Source organism: Mus musculus, chromosome 19 (genome assembly GCF_000001635.26).
Source record: "Mus musculus strain C57BL/6J chromosome 19, GRCm38.p6 C57BL/6J".
Lineage (NCBI taxonomy): Eukaryota > Metazoa > Chordata > Mammalia > Rodentia > Muridae > Mus > Mus musculus.
This window is the reverse complement of record NC_000085.6, coordinates 11,247,046-11,268,086: the sequence shown is the minus strand read 5'-3', so window position 1 is coordinate 11,268,086 and position 21,041 is coordinate 11,247,046. Positions and strand designations below refer to the sequence as shown.

Below are 21,041 nucleotides of genomic sequence, written 5' to 3'. Positions count from 1 at the left end.
GTTACCGTGTTTCAACCTTTAGGTAAAATGGAGAAAGTGTCCATTTAAGTGAGGTAACTTAGACCCAAAAAGGACATGCATGGTATGTACTCACTAGTAAGTAGATAATAGCCAAAAATGTACAGGATACCCAGAATACAATTCACAGAACTCAAGAAGGTTAACAAGCCAAAGGGCCCAAGTGAGGATGCTTCAATCCACTTTGGAGAGAGAAGAAAGCAATCATGGGGGCAGGGGCAGCAGAAGGAGGGAAGGATATGGGTGGGAGGAGGAGGGGGAAGGGGAACATGATCAGGTATTGGGGGGAGGGTGAAGAGAAGCCCTGAAGGCCAGTAGAATGAATGAAAATATGCAACCTTGGTGGGTGGGAGGTGGGGGGGACCCTCTAGAATGCACCAGAGACCTGGGAGGTGAGAGACTCTCAGGACTCAAAGGGAGGGACCTTAGATGAAATGACCAACAGTGGGGAGAGGGAACTCGTAGAATCCACCTCCAGTAGAAAAATAGGGCATCAAGTGGAGGGATTGAGATTGCCATCCCACAGTCAAACCTCTGTCCCAGAATTGTTCCTGTCTAAAACAACCACAGGGATAAAAATGGAGAAGAGACTGAGGGAAAGGAGATTCAGTGACAGCTCAACTTAGGATCCATCTCAAGGGGAGGCTCCAAGGCTTGACACTATTATTGATGCTATGATGTGCTTACAGATAGGAGCCTAGCTTGCTTGCCCTCTGAGAGTCCCAACAAGCAGCTGACTGAGACAGAAGCAGATACTTATACCCAACCAATGGACTGAAGTCGGGGGTCCCTGTGGTTGAATTAGGGAAAGGCTGGAAGAAGTTAAAGAGGGTGACCTCATAGAAAGACCAGCAGTCTCTGAGGTCACTCAAACACTGAGTCACCAACCAGGCCGCATACACTAGCTAATCTAAGGCCCCTGACACATATACAGCAGAGAACTGCCTGGTCTGGCCTCAGTGAGAGAAGACTCGTCTAACCCTCAAGAGACTTGAGGCCCCAGGGAGTGGGGAGGCCTGGTGGGGGTTGGAGGGAACATACTCTTGAAGACAAGCGGGAGGAATGGGATGTTGAACTGTGGGAGTGTGGACAGGGAGGGAGTAATGACTGGACTATAAAAATAATAATAATAAAACAAAACAAAAACAGCTTTAAACAAAAAAATTAATAAAAAGTCTAACATGCATGAGGTTGTATATGGAAAAGAGGATATGTCTTGAGAAAATCTAATATTTGCCTCTTAAATGTTTATAGACTTTCCCCCACATCACCAACTTCTTCCACTTTGCTGCTTGCTCTAACACTAAAGTCAGCCACTACAGCTCTAAGCAATACTGCAAAGAAAGGGAAGCAGGAAGGAGAAGGGTGGGCTCATATGTAAAAGTGCTGTCTCGGTTCACAGCACCCGAAATGGGAGCTGAGTCTTGCCTAACACTTCTGGGTGCATTGTTCTATGGAGACAAATTAGATTTCAGGCCATTTCTGCTAAATTTGACGTGAGATTTACATGGCCCTCTAGAGCTTTGAGTATGAGCAGATGACGGGACTGTTTAAAAACCAACAGATACAGTGCTCCCAAGTGTACCTTCTCAGGGATTCCGACTTTTTGCATGGGTGCCCCACCACCACCTACTCAGCCCCAAAAGTGAAGCTCTAACAGCCCATCTCTGGAGAATTTCTAGCCCTTTTCCAGCCCTTAGGGACCCACCATCCACACCTGCTTACAGGGTGGGGGCTGCAGAAGTTCTTCTAATTAAGGTAGCATGAAGCATACCAGGCAGTCCCCAGGGTAATTTTTAAGAAGTGAAACCTGGTAAGGCAAAGCAAGGTGATTGGAGCGATTCTCAAGGTAGCAGAAGCTGCTAATTTCCTGTCACGTGGTGTCAATCAGAGGTACCACTCCAGGTCTGGTCTATCGCACTCATCTTCAAGTACTTGAGATAGAAGAGGCCAACTGATCTCAGCTGTGAGTGGCTAATTTGGCCCTTAAGCCTTGGAGCCTTGGAGCCTTGGAGACCCAGGTAAGGGTTAGGTCTGCTCTGTTTTAGTGACTCTAATAAAAGGAAAGGCCAGATGAAAAGGAGTGGTTTTAGGGACTAGAGAGTCAGCTCTCAGTCTGGGGTGTCCCTGGCAAGTGGCAGCATGATCTGAAGTGTGGTGATTTCAAGGCTGGATGGGCTACCCCTAACCTAACTGCTCCCCCTCTCAAAAATGACTCTGGGCAATGGGTGGTGAGTGGATTCTAACAAGGAGAAAAGGTCTCTAGAATGTTGTCTTCAACCTGGGGCACTACCACAGAGAAGCTGCATAACCTTGGGTGAGTTACTAAACTTCTCCATGCCTCAATTTCCTCACCCATAAAATGGGAGCAATATTGAGGTCCTCTGCACCATGAAGATTAAACCTAGAACACAGAATCTTTTTAGGACTGCCTAAAACCAAATTAGAAAATAATCCTGGCCACAAGAATCTAGCCCCATTCCTCTTCCTCCCGATGAGTTTTGTCTCCAAAGATAAAACTTCAATGTAAGCACCATCATAGATGGTTTTAATCTTACTATCTAGCATTTTCGGTGTGGCATTGGAATACTGAGCACAAATCCTGTTTTCTGTCTATGATCGAAGAAGCCAAGGGTGAGAGTGGGTGCTAGAGACAGGATAGAGGGATTGACTTTAACCAGGTGCTAATGTGCTCCTAAAACTAAACAGTAAAATAAGTATGCATGTATGTATGTATGTAGAGGTGAGGTGGAGAGAGAGGGAGAGAGAGAGAGAGAGACAGCAGAGAGACAGACACAGAGACAGAGAGACTTTCCCTGTTTTCCTTATAATGGTTTTGTCTCACTGATGGTCAGATGAAGTGGAGGTTATCATTTTGTGAATAGAAAGCATCCTGAGCATTTACCTGCCAAAGGAGGAAGCTGAGCTTAACGGTCTGTGTAAGACAGAGCTCACAGCATCAGCATCACAAGAGGCAGGTTTACCAGATAACCCCTGCACAGTTCCCTTACTGGATTGGCACTGGGTTTCAGGAGTTACATGGCACACTACAATAAAAGTAGTTGTAGAAAAGTGATAAACATGAACGGCTATTGACTTTGAAGAAATCCTTACCATCAGCCAAGGAACAGCCTGAGGTAACATGATGGTCCTTTTGTGGAGGTTGACAGAACGTGGAGAGAAACGGGAAGGACTAGCTCAAAGGTTTTGCAGATTCAGCAAAGCAGACAGGAGACGTGTCCAAGCATGACTGCTGAGAACACGGGCTCTGAAAGTCATCCAGAGCTGGACTGCAATGAAGAGCCAGAAGGGTGTCTCAAGAAAGCAAAGGAGAGTTGGAGACAGTGGGGCGGGTTGGTGAGAGGGGAGCCCAGGTAGAGCACGACTTAGAGATTTAAGGTGATGTGTCATGGTTGCTTTGTGGGGCAAATATTAGAAAACGTATTGAAGCAAAACAATAGCCACAGCATTTCTAACAGTTCTTACAGTTATTTGCTTATTATTTAGTATGTATGCACACATGTGCACATATGTGGAAGTCTGAGGACAATCTGCAGGAATCAGTTCTCTCCTCCTATCATGTGAGTCCTAGGGATGGAGTTTGGGTCATCAGCCTTAGCAGTAAGCCATCTGGCTGGCCTGACCCACAAGATTTTTTTTCTTATGCTATACCAGGAAAGGAAATCAGGAACAATATATGGGTGATACTATGTAGGGGAAAGGTCCATGGGTAAGAGGTATTACAGAGGTGGAAATGGCATGATGTTGCTATTGCCTGAATATGTAAGGGAGCTGAAGGAGCAGGAGTAAAATCTGCCTTCAAGCCTATGTTTGTGTGTGCACAAAAACACGCACATGCACACACACACACACACACACACACACACACACACACACACTCATCCATGCACACACATGTGGAAGTCAGATTAATGTTAGATACCTTCTTCAGTCACAAAACAAGGTCTCTCCCCAACTTGAAACATACATATCTGGCTAGACGAGCTGGCCAGCAAGCCTAAGGGTTCTGCCCATCTATATTTCATAGGCACTGAAGTTACAAGTGTATGCTACCACAGTGGGTGTTTTATGAAGATGCTGAAATCCATACTCAGATCTTCATGCTTGTGAAACATGACCAAACCATCTCACATACTCCCTGGTTCCAACGTCTTAAGTCTGAGCAGTTGGCAAAAATAAACTGACCTGAGGCACTGTGCAGAAAAGGCAACAGGCTACAGCACAACCTTTGTACAGAGAAGTTTCAGTTGAATGGCAGACTCTAGTTGAAGAGTATCAGGGACTGTGTGAGGAGGAAGTTGGGGGAAAGGGTAAAAAGCAAATATTTTAAAAGCTGAAGTGAAGAAAGGGGAAACGGGGTAGTGATAGGGGATGTTGCTGTATTTTAAAATGAAAGTTTGGGGACTGGGAAACAAGGTAGCGTAATAAGAACCAGTAGTAATAATTATTCCTTGAATATTTATTATCATATCAATCACAGGACAACTTCAATCCTAATTTGCAGAGATCACAAATATAGACAGCTCTTTCTACTACATAATGCCACACAAGGAGAGAGTAGGTCCCAGGAAGAAGGAATTTCTGTAAAGAACAAACATCTGGTGGAAGGAAATGGACTGAAAGAGTTAAGAAGAATGTAAGATTCATCACAGTCAAAAGCATGGGGTTTGGGGGGGCAGTGGTGGCACACACCTTTAATCCCAGCACTCAGGAGGCAGAGGCAGACGGATTTCTGAGTTCGAGGCCAGCCTGGTCTACAGAGTGAGTTCCAGGACAGCCAGGGATACACAGAGAAACCCTGTCTCGGAAAAAAAAAAAAAAAAAAAAAAAAAAAAAAAAAAAAAAAAAAAAAAAAAAAACATGGGGCAAGGAGCATAAATGCAAAACTCTTTTGAGTGGCAAAGGGGGAAGTTGAGGTTGGAGGAAGCCTCAAGTGTCTCAGAAGATGATGGAATTATTGGACCTAAGAGTCATTATTTAAGCCCAAACCAGAGAAGATACTGTGAGATCTTCAGGGGATAGACAAAAAAAAAAAAAAAAAAGTCATGCTTTTAGAAGTCAAAGGGGTTTGTGGGTTTGTGGGAGCTGCAGTGGGTGATAAGATGGAACGGTGGGTGAGCAAATTAAATCATCAATTCAGTATCAGTATTGTGAAGCTAAAGCCTATACTGTCATATTAGACCAATGTGGTCCATACCCCTAGTAATCTACCAAACAATCTTTGCTGTGAGCTGGAGTCTATTGGAGCAATTTTGTATGATTTTTTTAAAAATAAGGCAATGATGCAAAAACCTACATTTGTGGGAATATATGGACCAGCTCTAGCTTCCGTTGCCACTAAATGTAATTTTATTGCACCAACCTGTAGTGCTCTCACGTGTGTGAGAAAGGGAGGGAGAAGAGGGAGATCGTTAGTATAAGATGGCATATAAAAGTTATTATTTTGACTACAAAATATTATTTTGTAGTAATAGCTATTCAACACTTTGTAGATATACAGTTACTACAAAGATATGTTCTACAAGAGTGATGTTCTTCTCTTCATATTACTACTGCCACTAGGCCATACGGACACCCCCACTGGGCTTTGCCTAAATAAAAGGTTTATCTCAGTAACAACACAGACCCAAGACTTAGTGAGCAGCTGATAACTCAGGTGGAATTATATTAATGGTGGTCCAATCATTTCCTTCACCCTGAACAATTAATGACCTTGCATTTGTAAGCCACCATCACTAAAATTAGTTCCCTAGAATGGAGTGAAATGACTTCTATCTCATTCCATAGTTGCCAAAAGATCTTGGGAAAATAACTTATGTGAACTTCTATTGACACATCCACTAAAAAGGTGATACAATGCCTCCTGGGAGGGAGGTATGAGAAAAACTGGAACTAGAACAACTAATAACCCTGGGACACAGTACATGTTCAAGTAAACAACTGTGGTCATACAATCTAGCCTGGAGGTCTACAGAGTGAGGTATAAGGTCTTTGCAAAAGGATGTCCCGTGTCTAGGGGAAGGATCCATATTTGTGATATGAACAAACTGGTTTCTGGAGATTTTTCTACTTCTAAACCAGTATTCATTTGCAAACTCCTTGGTGGGATATATATATGTATATATATATATATATATATATATATATATATATATATATATATATGTATATGTATATATATATATATATATTTTTTTTTTTTTTTGGTTAGTGGTCTCATGGGATGGTTTGTGGTATGAAACAGTCCCCCGGGCCAAGTGACAGCTGCTAATTTAGGACAGGAGGGAAATGAAGTAAGAAATGCTTCCCTAAAGCCCATGATGTTGCAGACAGGTCACATTCTGTGTTGCTTTAAGTCATTCGGAGTGTGCATATTTTGAAGGGAAAGGAAGAGAAATGAAACTGTTCCCCACTTGAGTCAGAGCAGTGAGTCTGCCCTTCAGTTGACAAGTTAGGGTCTTCTTTTCAGATCATTAGTAATTACATAACTTCAAGTGAGCTACCTAACCTGTCTGCCCTTGTCCACTCCTCTGTAAAACAGAGGCAATGATTCACCTCTTGTCTCCTCTGCTGGGCTCAGAAGAGATGTCCCAGGAGGAATTTCTTTGTACGTATAAAATAGGACGAAGTGTAAGAGATGCACCCACCCAGCCCTCCATGTCTTAGTAAGATTCAGCAACCTGGGTAGACACTCTTAATTCCACAGCTTACAATTAGCCAGATGTGTGGCCCTACAGAGGGATATCCAGGGTGCAGAAAATAGCAATGAAATTCAAAGACGTGGCTGACATAATCAGTGGATGGATATTCCCAACACAAGACACATAAAGAAAGCTAAATAGCCTTAGCCTGTCAGAGCTGAAATGAATGTGACTCATTGTCTCATCACTTCAGAAGCAGCTCATGATCACTGGCAGATGATACTCTCTACCCTCTACCCTGTCCTGGGTACATATGTCCATTCACTTCTTATGATAATTCTATGGGTAGGACACTGTTCTCATTTAATAGATGCATAAAGTAAAAACTACAGCTTAGAAGTGTATAACAAGAATTTCAACAAAGCAGCTAATATTTATTCAGATATGGGTGCTTTTCATAAATCTAGCATCCCTTTGATGTTAAGAAGCTATAACACGTGAGCATTGTTTTAGATACTCGTCAAAAAGCAACAACATTGCCACGGACCGGGCCTAGTCGACCCCCCTCAATCCGTGTGAATCAGGGTCTCGGACAAATGGGCATAGAGTCGGCGGGAATGGGGTGACAAACAGACTCAACACAAGGGAGTTTGGATCTGAATGTAATGTCAAATTGAACATCAAACCTTTTATACAGAAGAAAATAGGGAAGTTAGGTGACACATCAGCAAGGTACAAATTAGGTTACCGGATGCTTAATGGCTCTTACACAAAACAGGAATGTAAACACAAAGACTGGCAGGAACTGGGCAATAAAACAACTGAGACAAAGTCAGCCCTATCTAAGGTCAGCTATAGTCTTAGAAGCCAGGTGTGAGGTCTTTACACTCCTAGGGTAAGGGCTTTCACACCCAAGTCATGGTTCTAATTAGGGAGTTCAGCTCTAGCTAACCATCTCATGAATAATGCAATACTCTAAAACCACCGCTCAATCTACTTCCTAAACCATTGTAAATTCCTGTATATGGGAGCGACTTGGCTTTTATTCTAAGTGATAGTGTGGGGGGACTTCTACTAATAAGTAATGTAGTCTGCCATACATAACTATAATAAGAATTCTAAACTTACATTGCTAAGCTTGCCCTCTATAGATTTAGAAATCTATAGATTTCTAACTCTATGCAGGAGATAGTAATGCCCGATTTCTTTCACTATCTCTCTTACAATACTAGAAGTAATTCTGAATGTCACTGAATAGGCAACATTCTTACTGAATTCCAAGCCCAGGGTTGGCTCAAGGACTACCGAGGGCATTGGTGAAAGCCAGAAAGCAAAGTTCGATTTTGCTTAGGTATTTGGCAAATCATTGCTTGGAGGCACCTATAATAAAACAACACTGAAAGGAAGCACACAGATCCATTCACAAGGACAAAATTGGAGCATACGTGCTATGGAATGCCACACTTCCAGGAGACTAAGTTTCCGTGAAACTCTTCGCCTCAGGACTGCATCCAGGCTTTTGGCCTGTCATGCGTGTCACTACTGAAGTGGATGTAGCACAACATCATTTGTTTCTGTCAAGAGAGAACTGCAATAAACTCGCATATAAGGTAATTTACCACAGTCATGACTGAAATGAGGTAACTAGCACAGGATGTGTTGAGGCAGGGCGCATACACAGGGCGCATAGGTTGAGGGTTTACAGAAGGCCTCTGCGGATAGCTGGGGTTTAAGCTACACCTGGGTGAAAAAAAACCCACACCAACATGAACCGTCATCATCAACCTCCTGTACCACGTTGTGAGACAAGGATTCTTACTATTTTCAGTCTAGAGCTGAAGAATCTGAGGCCCAGGTAACTTGGCCAACACCTCAGAGTAATTAGAATTACTGTTTAAAACCAGACAGTCTGACTCACAGGCTGTGATTGTACATGTGATATCAGAGAATATTCTTGAAGTGACCTGCACAACGTCAGAGTCAGAGGGAGAGAGAGGTCTAGACCATCCCTCCTGAATTTCAGGACAGTCCTAGCCATAATCAAGAATGACATGTCTGGGCTACTACACTGTCCTTCTGAACATATGAACAAGCCAATAAAAATATGCTTTGGAATATTAAATCATAAGAACATCCAAGGAGGGACCAGCTAGACAAATGCATAGAGCAGAGATGAAGCGCGGTGGTATTTTCTTAGCATTCACAAAGAGAGTCCAAGCCCCACCAGAGAAAAACTGCATATGGACATAAATTTATGGTATGGCTATGTTCTAAGAGTATAGCTCACTGGTAAACTAATTGACTACATTGTGATTTCTTGAACATTAGCATGTGTCCAAACATGATTATCATCCTAGCTCAGATTCCTGGGCCCATGTGCCCTTGCCTGAGATAGCCCCTCCAGATCCTTTCCTATACCACGGTAGTAGACCTTGCCTTACATCTGAAGTTACTAGGAAGTGGACATGACTCAGTGGCACCATCAAGGGACTACTAAGAGAAGTATTAGATGGTGCCAGAAGGTAAAGATTGCCAAAGACTCTGATCTCACCTCACTGTCTTATTTTCAGGCGTTTGAAAACTCAATGAGTGGACCTTTCCCAGCAGAGCCTACAAAAGGTCCCCTCGCCATGCAACCTGCTCCAAAAGTGAACCTCAAAAGGACATCTTCACTGGTGGGCCCCACACAAAGCTTCTTCATGAGGGAATCAAAGGCTTTGGGGGTAAGACTTTTCCTCCATTCCACACTTGGGAGATGCTCTGGCCTGCAGACATTGATGCTTCAGGCTGTAGATAGAATTCAGTCTGCCTTCTACAGGCAGGTTTAAGTGGCTGTGTTCTTTATGTTTCTCACTGGGTGATGCCAGAGGGCACCAGTTAGCACCTGGATTACTGCAGAATGATCTTATATAATCACCTCTTGGTTTGGAGGACCAGGCTGGTCCACTGTTCAGATTCCATACGTATCGGTTCTTGGAAAATGCCCTCTGTGGTGGGAGAGAGAGATCTGAACAAGGAGGCAAAATTCTGAGCAGCACTAGCACTCCTTTTAGGACCTTTGCATGGTTTCAACGTGGGTCTCAGTTTTCCCATGTTGCCTTTGACCTCCACCAGTGAGTTCAGTTCACCACCTGTACCTTTCTTCTCTCCCCAGGCTGTCCAAATCATGAATGGCCTCTTCCATATTACCCTGGGGGGACTGCTGATGATCCCCACAGGGGTCTTCGCACCCATCTGTTTGAGTGTATGGTACCCTCTCTGGGGAGGCATTATGGTGAGTTACAATAAACAAAAACAACTTTTGAGACGTTGAAGGAGAAAAAAAAAAGCCCAAAAGATCTAAGTTGTTCTGTGTTGAGGAAAGTAACATGGGCAGGAAGAATCCTGTGGGGTTGGCATAGTTAAGTAGGAAGAAGGGTAGACTACACTACGAGGCTCCTGTGGTTGGAGCTGGCCATGCTCTGTGTGGATTCACAGAAAGGAGCTTTGCCAGCTGTTCTCGGGGAAGGAACACTGGGCAAAGCAGGGTCTCTGCATAGTGGGATAGAGCAGGGTATGAGATGCTGGTATTTGGCACTTTGGAAGGAAAGGAGACATGGAAACATCCTAAGTTCTCCCATGTCGCTACAAGTTTGTTAACTACTAAGGCACCTGATGAAATTATTTTCATCTCAAATAATCTTTTGTATTTACAAGTTCAGCAACACTCTTTTGGGCAACACGAGGCTAGGTAGTGTTTATTTTGCTAGGACACTTGTAATGACTGTGTCCCGCTAAGATTGAGTCCCGAACTGAAGCTTCAGTGAACCAAGGCAGATTAGCCGTAAGACTTTTCTGCACTTTATTGCTTGAACTTTGGGAAAGGAAACAAGAAATAATCGCTGTTGCTTCCTGTAGCAACCAATGACGTGGTGAAGTTTATCATAGTCAAGTCCTGCCTTCCACACGATCACTCAGTGGCATCAAGGCTATTATGTCACTGTGCCCCCTACATGAACATTTTCACTAATCACAATGAGAGAGATGGGCTAGAAAGATGGCTCAGTGGTTAACACCAGCTGCTCTTCCAGAGGACCCAGGTTCAATCTCTAGCACCCACATGGCAGCTCACAGCTATCTGTAATGCCAGTTCCAGACGAATTCAACACTTTCTTCTGGCCTCCTTGGCCAGGAATGCTCTTGGCAAACAAACATGCAGACAAAACAGCCACACACATAAAAATAAATAAATAAATAAACTTCATTTTTTTTTTAATAAAAAGGAGAGGGGAAATGTCTTTATCTACATCTTCTCTCCTACCTGTGCTTCCTAGGCACCCAGCCTAATAATGTTTTTAAAACTAGAGACACAATCTAATTATAGCCTGTGTAGATAAGGAATACTTGTAGATGGGGGAAATCACCCTCACCTTATTGGGGGTGATTTCTTATGTTTCTGTTTGATGGTATGGTCCCAGAGGGTTCTCACTGACAAGGAAAAGTGTGAATTCTGTCTCTCTTTTCTTATTCTATTCCTAGATAATGGTCCCAAAGGTTCATAGACTGCATGTATGAACCTAAAGAACAAAGAAATATAGCTGCCAAGAAATCACTTAATGTGATAAAAATTCAATGCATAGTTTAATGAAAGGCGCACACACACACAACAAGAACAACAATAACAACAACAAATGTAGATGGTTCCTTCCCAACCAGTTATCAGTGAATAACAGTCACCCTTTCTGTCTCCCCCCTTCTGCCCCTCTCCCCTTCCTTCCCACCTCTCTCTTTGCAGTACATTATTTCAGGATCACTCCTGGCAGCTGCAGCAGAAAAAACCTCCAGGAAGAGTTTGGCAAGTAATCATATGTCCTTTCTCACACACGAGACATACAGCCACTTTCTCAGTAGAAAACAAGCACAGGGACCTAAAAAGAGCTTTGCAGTCACAGACTCTTCTCTGAGCAATGGATCATATATCATTCTGGTTGTGATGGGATTTTCTTCACGAGAAACTCAAAAATAGCACTGCCTTAAGTCTGTCCATGGCAAGGGAATCAAGGACAGGGTCAGAAGGCTGGACTTAGTACTCTTTCAATGCTAAGTTCCCTGTGGAGATGGCAGACATGGCATATTTTGAAAGAATGTTATATAGGAAATGACACACCGTTTAGGAAAATGGTCCAGATGCTTGGGTTGCATCCCAGCCTTATTGTAGACTTAGAATTAGACTCAGAACCCCAAGTGAGTACAGGAGTGCCCTAGAGCCCCCTACCTGCTCCCCCCATGAACAGAAGTGCTAGTCTTGACACAGAAAATCAATATAAAGATGAGATGGAGCATTTTGTGTAATAGTGTAGCCATAAAGCCTACAGTGGCTCATCCATAAAGATTTATTTATATCCTCTTAAAATAACTAACCTACAGAATTCCTGGATCTAGATGGGTGGCTAGAGCTCACCACCAAATTTCTCTCTAGAAAATCCTCTAACATTACCTATACTTAGTAAGTCACTTTGAGTTGGCAAAGACCTGAGTGGATTGAGATGGTTATTATTTATAAATTATCTGAAAAAAATCAATTTAGGGGAATTTACAAATACCAAATACAACCAAAATTACCAAATTTCCATAAATAAGTCACATAGCCAGAAGTGAAATGTTAGTGAAACACACCAGTAATGTCTCACCATATGGCATACGACATATCAAGCTTTTATCACCCACACAGGTCCGAGCAGTCACAGCCATGCCCTCCATGCACAGACTGTGCTACCAAGGGAAATTTGCCCCAATGGATGACATCAGTAGGGAGCACTGGTGTGACTGTTATGGCTGATACATTTTATTTGGTAGTTGTCTTAGTCAGGGTTTCTATTGCTGTGACAAAATTCCATGACCAAAAATCAAGTTGAGGAGGAACGGGTTTGTTCAGCTTACATTTCCACACTGCTGTTCATCAGCAAAAGAAGTCAGGATAGGAACTAAACCGGGGCAGAAACCCGGAGGCAGGAGCTGATACAAAGCCAGGCCATGGAGGGGTGCTGCTTACTGTTTTGCTTCGCCTGGCTTGTTCGGCCTGCTTTTTATAAAACCCAGTACCACTAGTCCAGGGATGGCACCACCCACAATGGGCTGGGCCCTCTCCTTTCAGTCACTAATTAAGAAAATACTTTATAGCCAGATCTTATGGAGGCATTTTCTCAATTAAATTTCCCTCCTTTCTGATAACTCTAGTTTGTATGAGAAGCTAACACAAGACTAGCCAATACAATAAGACAAACCAAGAAGGTTCTATCTATATTTACTTCAATGGTATTTAGTCATGATGTAAAAGCCCTCTTATCTCTCTGCCCACTCTCTTATTATGCAAGGAGGTAATGGCCCAGACACCACTGATCCTCACTCCCTTCAGTGTTTACTGCATGTCTGGAAAGGAAGTTGGTGGCAATGAAAAGTTCAGAGATACAAAATGTGGGCAAAGGATGACTGGAATTTTGTTTTCATAAATCGAATGGGATGGTGATGGCTTAAGACAAGGAGATTGGAAAAGGGGGGGGGGGCAGAATGAGGCTAAACACGGTGTCAAAGAGGCTAAAACCCATAGCAAGAGCTGAACTAGAACTCAGAGGTGGAGTTTTCATGAATCAGGGGAATGACAACTGAAATCCCATATCCAGCTTTATGTTTTCCAAACAGGAATCAAATCTAATGAACAACCCTGCCTCTGTTTCAGGTCAAAGCAAAAGTGATAATGAGCTCTCTAAGCCTCTTTGCTGCCATTTCTGGAATAATTCTTTCAATCATGGACATACTTAACATGACACTTTCTCATTTTTTAAAAATGAGAAGACTGGAGCTTATTCAAACTTCCAAGCCGTATGTTGATATCTACGACTGTGAACCATCTAATTCCTCAGAGAAAAACTCCCCATCTACACAGTACTGTAACAGCATTCAGTCTGTGTTCTTGGTAAGTATAAAAGCAGTGAGTCTTCAGAGAAGAAATGTGCTGTGCTTTATTATGAACATCAACTCCAGACAGGTACTCTGTGTCTGCTATTTTTTCTGTATGTGACTTTAGATCCGAACCCCCCCTCATATACTGCCTCCATTTCATTAGCTGTAAAATTGAGAGAGTGATGCTCTGTATCTCCTTGGGTTGATTTGATAAACAAATTAGTTGCCATAGGCAACACCCTTAGAACAGTGTCATTTGTATAAGATTCTATTTGTGACTTTATCATTTCTTCTGAGGAATGTTCTTGTGTAGTCCTGGGTGGTCTAATGCTGTCTATTCATCCTAGACTACCTTCAATTTCACAACAATCCTGCTTCTACTTCCTGAATGCTGGGCTTACTGGCACATGCCAGCACACCAAGCTTTATGTGTTCATCGGTGTTAATATCACTGATGATGTTAACAATTACTGTTATTAATAAAAAGATGAAAGAAATTCCTAAAATGTTATTGACATGTTAGTCATCATTGAATTGTGAATGCAGAGTTTAAAAGGGAAAGGAAATACATCTCTCAAGTGTTGTGGAGTTTCCTCAATGTGATATCACATCCCCCTAAAGATGATGCTATTTCTTTGGTACAGGGTCTCATGTAGTCCAGGCTGGCCTTCACTGTTCTGTATAGTCAAGGATGGCCCTAAACTTCTGATCTCCCTGACTCCCTGTAAAAGTTCTGGGCTTTTACAGGGATGTGCCAATATGCCTTGTTTGTTTGTTTGTTTGTTTGTTTGTTTGTTTGTTTTTCAAGACAGGGTTTCTCTGTGTAGCCCTGGCTGTCCTGGAACTTACTCTGTAGACCAGGCTGGCCTCGAACTCAGAAATCTGCCTGCCTCTGCCTCCCAAGTGCTGGGATTAAAAGTGTGCGCCACCACAGCCCGATGCTAAAAGAATTTAATGTGAGACTCTTTCTTTAAAAGAATTGATTTCTCAGTTTCCTATTCCCACCTTACTTTCTTGTGCCTGAAGATACTGTCTCATAGCAAGCACTCCCCACAGGAGCTCAGTTTGCTCACCTAAAGCACTGAACTGAACTGTTGCTCTCTGAGTTCCAGTCGTTTGTCATCACTGTGCACTGTGCACGTCCGTCTGATGTTATCTCACCTTGCCTCTGTGTCGTTGGTTTCCAGGGCATTCTGTCGGCGATGCTGATCTCTGCCTTCTTCCAGAAACTTGTGACAGCTGGTATTGTGGAGAATGAGTGGAAAAGAATGTGTACCAGATCCAAATCTGTAAGTTGGAGTTACCTATCCACACAACCTAGAAAACTGATATCTACAAAAAATTGTTTATATAGAATATGATCTGGTGAAATTCTGATACTAGGGGTTTCATTGGGAAAAATGGTTTTGTTGGGGTGTTTTGTTTTGTTTTGTTTTGTTTTTTGGAAACCAGAAAACACCAGCAGTGGCAGCAAATATTTTGAAGAGTAACTGAGTCTAGGGTTAGACAGATGCTACAATTCCTTCCACATGTCCACAAGTGTTCCTGCCAACCAGCTTTTCCCTCTACTTGACTTCAGACTCCTACTCCCACTTCGTCTTACTGTTCTACTGCAGTGCAGTAATGAGACAGCATGGCCAAGGTGACTTATAAAAGAAAGCATTTATTTGGTGTTTACAGTTCCAGAAGATTAGTTAGAGTCCATAACCATCATAGGGAGGAGCATGGCAGTGGGCAGTCAGCCATGGCCCTGGAGAAGTAGATGAGCCCTTACTTCTGATCCACAAGCATCATATAGGGAGAACTAACTAGAAATGGCTTCGACTTTTGGAACCCCAAAGCCTACCACCAATGACACATCTCCTCCCACAAGGCCGTACTTCTAATCATTCCCAAACAGTTCTGCCAACTGCAGAACAAGTATTGAAAGTTTTGAGCCTATGGTAGACATTCTTATTCACACCTTGATTACATGCCCTCTCCCATCTTAATGTGGAACATAAGACAGTGAAGGCTGAAGGCTGATAAAGTGACTGGTTCTTGGATTTTTTAGTGTTGCCTTCTCAGCTTTCTCCTCTCACCTCATTCCACTTCCAAAACAATAGTATTTCAAAGAGTCTCCAAAACTGGGAAATGTGAATGTTCCAGTAGTACCTCTACTATAAACTACCTCAAAGTGACAGACTATAAGATTTAGCTTATAACCTTGTAGTCATCACTGATTCTTTCATTACAAATCTGGGAAGAAGATGGAATGAGAATATCTTCCCTGGGTTATAACCACTAAAGGCAAATCAGTTCTAGAATCTAAACTCCTCTATTTTTGACATTTTGTTTTTTCATGTGGTATTATTATTCCAGGCAAAGTGGCAAATGCCTGAAGCCCTTAACAATTTACTCAGACTTGAGATTTAACAAGTAAGTGATTTGATAAGAATTTGAGCATCCGCATTGCCAATCCTGGTATCTACAGTATATGGTTAACTAAACAAGAAGCCTGAGAATAATTTGACATTTGGATATACGTAGATTGTTGGAAGGTGTGTCAAGGGTAAAAGTCAAGAAGCATTTGTTTATGTTCTAGAATGTGGTTCTGCTGTCAGCTGGAGAAAAAAATGAGCAGACGATTAAAATGAAAGAAGAAATCATTGAGCTAAGTGGAGTATCTTCCCAACCAAAGAATGAAGAGGAAATTGAAATTATTCCAGTGCAGGAGGAAGAAGAAGAAGAAGCAGAAATAAATTTTCCAGCACCTCCCCAAGAGCAGGAATCCTTGCCAGTGGAAAATGAGATCGCTCCTTAAACTCTTTTCTTTTCTAAGCATTATTGTTTAGAGAGCTTCCAAGACACATAGTTACCCTCATCTCTTGTGGCCTTCCACAATCTATTCTCCATATTTTCACAGCTTAACTTTGCATAGAGAAGCCACATCTAGCTCTCCTTCACATTTGAAGAATGCAGTGATTATAAAAGATTGTCTTTTGCCTTGCTTAGGGAGTCTTACACTGGCAGAAACGCTGAAGAATCCAATTCTCATTCACCTTTTCCTTGGATGTGTGTCTCAGTAGTGGTAATGGTTTTTCCGCATTTCCTCCATCAGCAGTTACAGCAGAGGGAAAAGACACATGACTGTTCTGTTCATCTCTGAACTCTCTGACTCCTTCTTCATGTTTGGTGGAGTCCCTTTTGCATGATTGTCTTAAAGAATATGAGAGAAATTGTTTAATGAGAATTGTTTTAATAATGAGAGAAAATGAGACACCTATATGCCTGTGGGGAAGGCACAAAATATGGCATGTTCTTCAAGCTTCTGTGTCCCACTTGGGAAGCTGTGAAAGGCCTAGTCCTAAGTCTGTCTCTGTACAAAAAGCATAGCTTACACATAAGCAAGTTTCATGTCTTAACTTTGCCCATCTCCAGTTTCTTGGCTTCTGGTCACATCGTTTATGTATTTGTATTCTTTAGTCAAGAGAAAAAAGAATGGTGAGACAGAAATGTAATGGGTTCCCAGATCTCAAATCCTAAGCAACAGCTGTGCTTTGAGATTCTTTCCAAATGGCAGAGTAGTTTATTTGGTCTTTCATGATTCACAGAAAAAAAACAAAAAAACAAAAAACAAAAAACCTATCACTATTTTGTAATTTAGTTGAATGTAAGAAGCAAGCCAAGATATTCAATAATAGTTGTGGGGACTTGAGTCAAACCCAGCTCTTCAAATTCTAGAAATGTTTGAAATAACCAAATTATCTATGCCCATATGCCTGTATAAGCTATATCAAAGTATATACTTTGTGAGCAATGTGCTGAATCACAAAAGAGTCAGAATTGGATTTGACACCATATGAATAAAGACACCCAGAATCTTACATCATTTGGAAAACTAGTCGTGACATTAATATGCAATTAGCTGGAAAGTTATAAGATGCACCACAAACACATCTTATATGCACTATAAATTACCACACAAAGATCATGCTTAAAAACAACACAGTTAAAATCCTAAATCTCAGGCCACCATACTTTCCCACCCCTGTTCCTGAGCAGGGATGCTAGCACCTGACCTAGAAACACTGTTAGCCTAAAAAGATCTCACCATAGCCTATCATTCAGATACCATGACAAGTCTGCTTCTAGGCATTATGGGTATATGAACAGCTTAAGTTTCACTCCTTGGAATATTTCTATTTTATTAGAGGCTACCGGTGGGAGTTATTTCCTGTTATTACAAAGAAACTGGAAGTAGCACCTTTTCCCTGTGTGGTCTTCAAAACAAGCTCTAAGTAAATAAAACTTTGTGTCAGTGCCTGCAATGGATACTCCACCTTGGATGTTTCTTTCTTCTCCATAACATCAAACAATGGGATGCTTCTGCCACATAATACTAACCTGTGTTTGAATAGTGGCACATCCAGTCATATTGAGCTATTCCTACCTATCTGACACATGCTCCCAAGGAGTTTACTCATCCAGTAGGTCTTTACTAAGTTCTGCCCACTTACAAGCCACAGCACGATTCTCCATATCCATTCTTCTCCATAGAAGGTACCCTAAGCTAAAGAAGATACCGCTATGCCTGGAGAGGATGGGGAGGTGGGAGGAGGAGTGTCAAGCTGAAAAGTTTTAAATGCAGTATTCAATTTGAAAAGTTTCCCCTCTCTGAAATTCATTTCCTTAATGATTTTACATTAGTCATCGTCAGATTCTCAAATAATTAGTCTTTACCAATTTCTCATGACTAGGAGATAATTTTAGTGTCTATTTAAAAAGAATAAAAGTTCTTGTGAGCCTCCCCCAAGAATCTTCCATCATTGTAGAATCAAATCTCATTACCTAATGGCAGACATGTTTATCAAAGCAGAAGGTATTTCTCTAGCTTCAAGTTAGGTTTTCCTCTTAATTTTTATTCTTATAAAAACAATTTTGTAACCATAAAGAACAAAAGCTTTAAAAAAAATCACTTTCACCCACTGGCTAGACACCTACCCCACCATTGAAGAGACTGTTTGGCTCCATGGTTTGGGGACCAATAATGAGACAGAAGAATACCAAGCAAGGAGGCATGTGGTGGTACAAAACTGCCCACCTTGTGACAGCTCGGAAGCAAAACGATGGCTGCAAATGTTTGGGTCCCAATAGCCCTTCAAGGGCATTTTGAGCTTAGGCAGTAGATATTTAGAGGGTATTTAAGATCCAAATCACAACATATGATAAGGAATACTGTTAAGAATGTTATAAAGACAAGACAGAGATCTGCAACTTCAAAAATGTTAGTGCCTGAATGAAGAAAATAAAAATGTGTTCAAAGATAATTAGTTGGACTCCAAGTAAGGAATAACCATTTCAACAATTGCTCATGAGACTCATGATAGCCACACAAAATTAAATAAATAAACTGGAAGTTTACTTCACACAGTATAAAAAAAAAAAACCCTAGCTCAAAATTTGATCAGAAGCATAAATGTACAAGCTACCATTAAAAAAATACCTAAAAGAAAACTAAACACTTAAAATCTGTGACCCTGAATTAGACAATAGTTTATTTTTTATTAGATATTTTCTTTTTTTACATTTCAAATGTTATCCCCTTTCCTCATTTTTCCCTCTGAGAAACTCCCATCCCCTCCCTCCTCTCGCTGCTCACCAACCCACCCACTCCTGCTTCCTGGTCCTGGCATTCCCCTACACTGGGGCATTGAGCCTTCACAGGACCAAGGGCCTCTCCTCCCATTGATGCCCAACAAGGCCATCCTCTGCTATATATGTGGCTAGAGCCATGAATCCCTCCATGTGTACTCTTTGGTTGGTGGTTTAGTCCCTAGGTACTTTGACAATAGCTTCTTAAATAAGCAAAAGAATAAGCAACTAACAAAGATTAAATGCCATCAAAACTTTAAAATTTTATAATTTTTAAAAAGATTTTAAAACTATTTTACTTATGTGCACCTATGTGAGCTTGTGTGAGTTTAGTTGTACCATATGTGTGCTGGAGCCTGCAGAGGCCAGAGGAAGGGGTGCCAAATCTCCTGGAACTAAAGATAAAAGTGGCTTTTGAGCTGCCGTGTGGTGCTAGGAACTAAACCCAGGTCCTCTGCAAGAACAGTAAACACTCTTTTTTTTTAAGATTTATTTATTTATTTATTTTAATATTTATGTTTTTATTTTATTTTACATATGTGAGTACACTGTAGCTGTACAGATGGTTGTGAGCCCTGCATGTGGTTGTTGGGAATTGAATTTTAGGACCTCTGCTGGCACTTGGTGGACTCACTCGCTCTGGTCAACCCCGCTCGTTCACTCCCTGCTCACTCCAGCCCAAAGATTTATTTTTTTTAATTAGGTATTTTCTTCATTTACATTTCCAGTGCTACCCCAAAAGTCCCCCAAACCCTCTCCCCCTCCCTCCACTCACACTTTTTGGCCCTGGCTTTCCCTTGTACTGGGGCATATAAAGTTTGCACGACCAATGGGCCTCTCTTTCCACTGATGGCTGACTAGGCCATCTTCTGATACATATGCAGCTAGAGACAAGAGCTCCGGGGGGGGGGGGGGGTACTGGTTAGTTCATAATGTGGTTCCACCTATAGGGTTGCATATCCCTTTAGCTCCTTGGGTACTTTCCCTAGCTCCTCCATTGGAGGCCCTGTGATCCATCCAATAGCTGACTGTGAGCATCCACTTCTGTGTTTGCTAGGCCCTGGCATAGTCTCACAAGAGACAGCTATATCAGGGTCCATTGAGCCATCTCCTAGGCCCTGAGAATTTATGACTTAAAGGACACAAACTTTAAAAGTGTAAATACAACTCACATAAGGGGAAAACATTTACAGACCCTGAATCTAACAAAGATGCTGTCACCAGAATTTAGAAAGAAAGCTTAAATTAATTTAACGTGGGGTGATGGAGAGTAGTCTAAAATTTTAAATTAGAAAATGATTTGAACATATTCTTCTCCAAACAAATTGTATAAATGGTCAATAAGCAAATAAACCATTCACTATAATTATTCACTAGGAAAATGTGAATAAAAACCTCAGTGTGAGACAGCCTCACATTCATGAGATTGGCTATCAACAGCAAGAAGCAAGAAAGTGATGCTGAGGAGCTAATGGAATTAAAATACCCATAGAATACTGATACATATATTTATGTAGTCTCTTTGGAAAATTATTTTCCAATTACTAAAAATACTAAATGTAAAGTTTCCATTTGACCCAAGAGTTCACTACCAGGCAGATAGATGCCCAAGGATAGAACTATGAACACACAAACTTGAGTACAATTGTCCATAGACAAAAATAACTAAAAAATTGGAAACAACTCAAATGTCTACCAACTAATGGGTGAACAGGAAAAATTATGAAATTTTCATCTACCAAAAGAAGGCACTCCTCATTAAGGCACTCCTCATGTTAAGGAACAAGT

At 41.7% G+C, this 21,041-nt stretch overlaps 1 protein-coding gene and 1 long non-coding RNA gene across 2 annotated transcripts in view; one reads left to right on the top strand and one right to left on the bottom strand.

Moving 5' to 3' along the window:
• Window positions 1-21,041, bottom strand: part of 4930526L06Rik (RIKEN cDNA 4930526L06 gene) — a 103,068-nt gene that overhangs the window by 31,798 nt on the left and 50,229 nt on the right. The gene's annotated exons all lie outside the window — the stretch shown is intronic.
• On the top strand, window positions 1,938-18,408 carry Ms4a1 (membrane-spanning 4-domains, subfamily A, member 1). Its single transcript, NM_007641.6, has 7 exons — window positions 1,938-2,039; window positions 9,251-9,403; window positions 9,835-9,954; window positions 11,455-11,514; window positions 13,396-13,632; window positions 14,807-14,908; window positions 16,204-18,408. Exons 2-7 carry the CDS (start codon window positions 9,266-9,268, stop codon window positions 16,420-16,422), a joined length of 876 nt encoding a protein of 291 aa, NP_031667.1. The 5' UTR covers window positions 1,938-2,039; window positions 9,251-9,265; the 3' UTR covers window positions 16,423-18,408.

What these genes read in the sequence shown, in the direction of transcription:
- Ms4a1 (NM_007641.6), top strand. Translation starts at nt 9,266, where the DNA reads ATGAGTGGACCTTTCCCAGCAGAGCCTACAAAAGGTCCCCTCGCCATG. An exon ending in GCATTCAGTCTGTGTTCTTG is followed by an intron (nt 13,633 to 14,806) that starts GTAAGTATAAAA and finishes GTTGGTTTCCAG; the next exon opens with GGCATTCTGTCGGCGATGCT. An exon ending in TGTGTACCAGATCCAAATCT is followed by an intron (nt 14,909 to 16,203) that starts GTAAGTTGGAGT and finishes TTTATGTTCTAG; the next exon opens with AATGTGGTTCTGCTGTCAGC.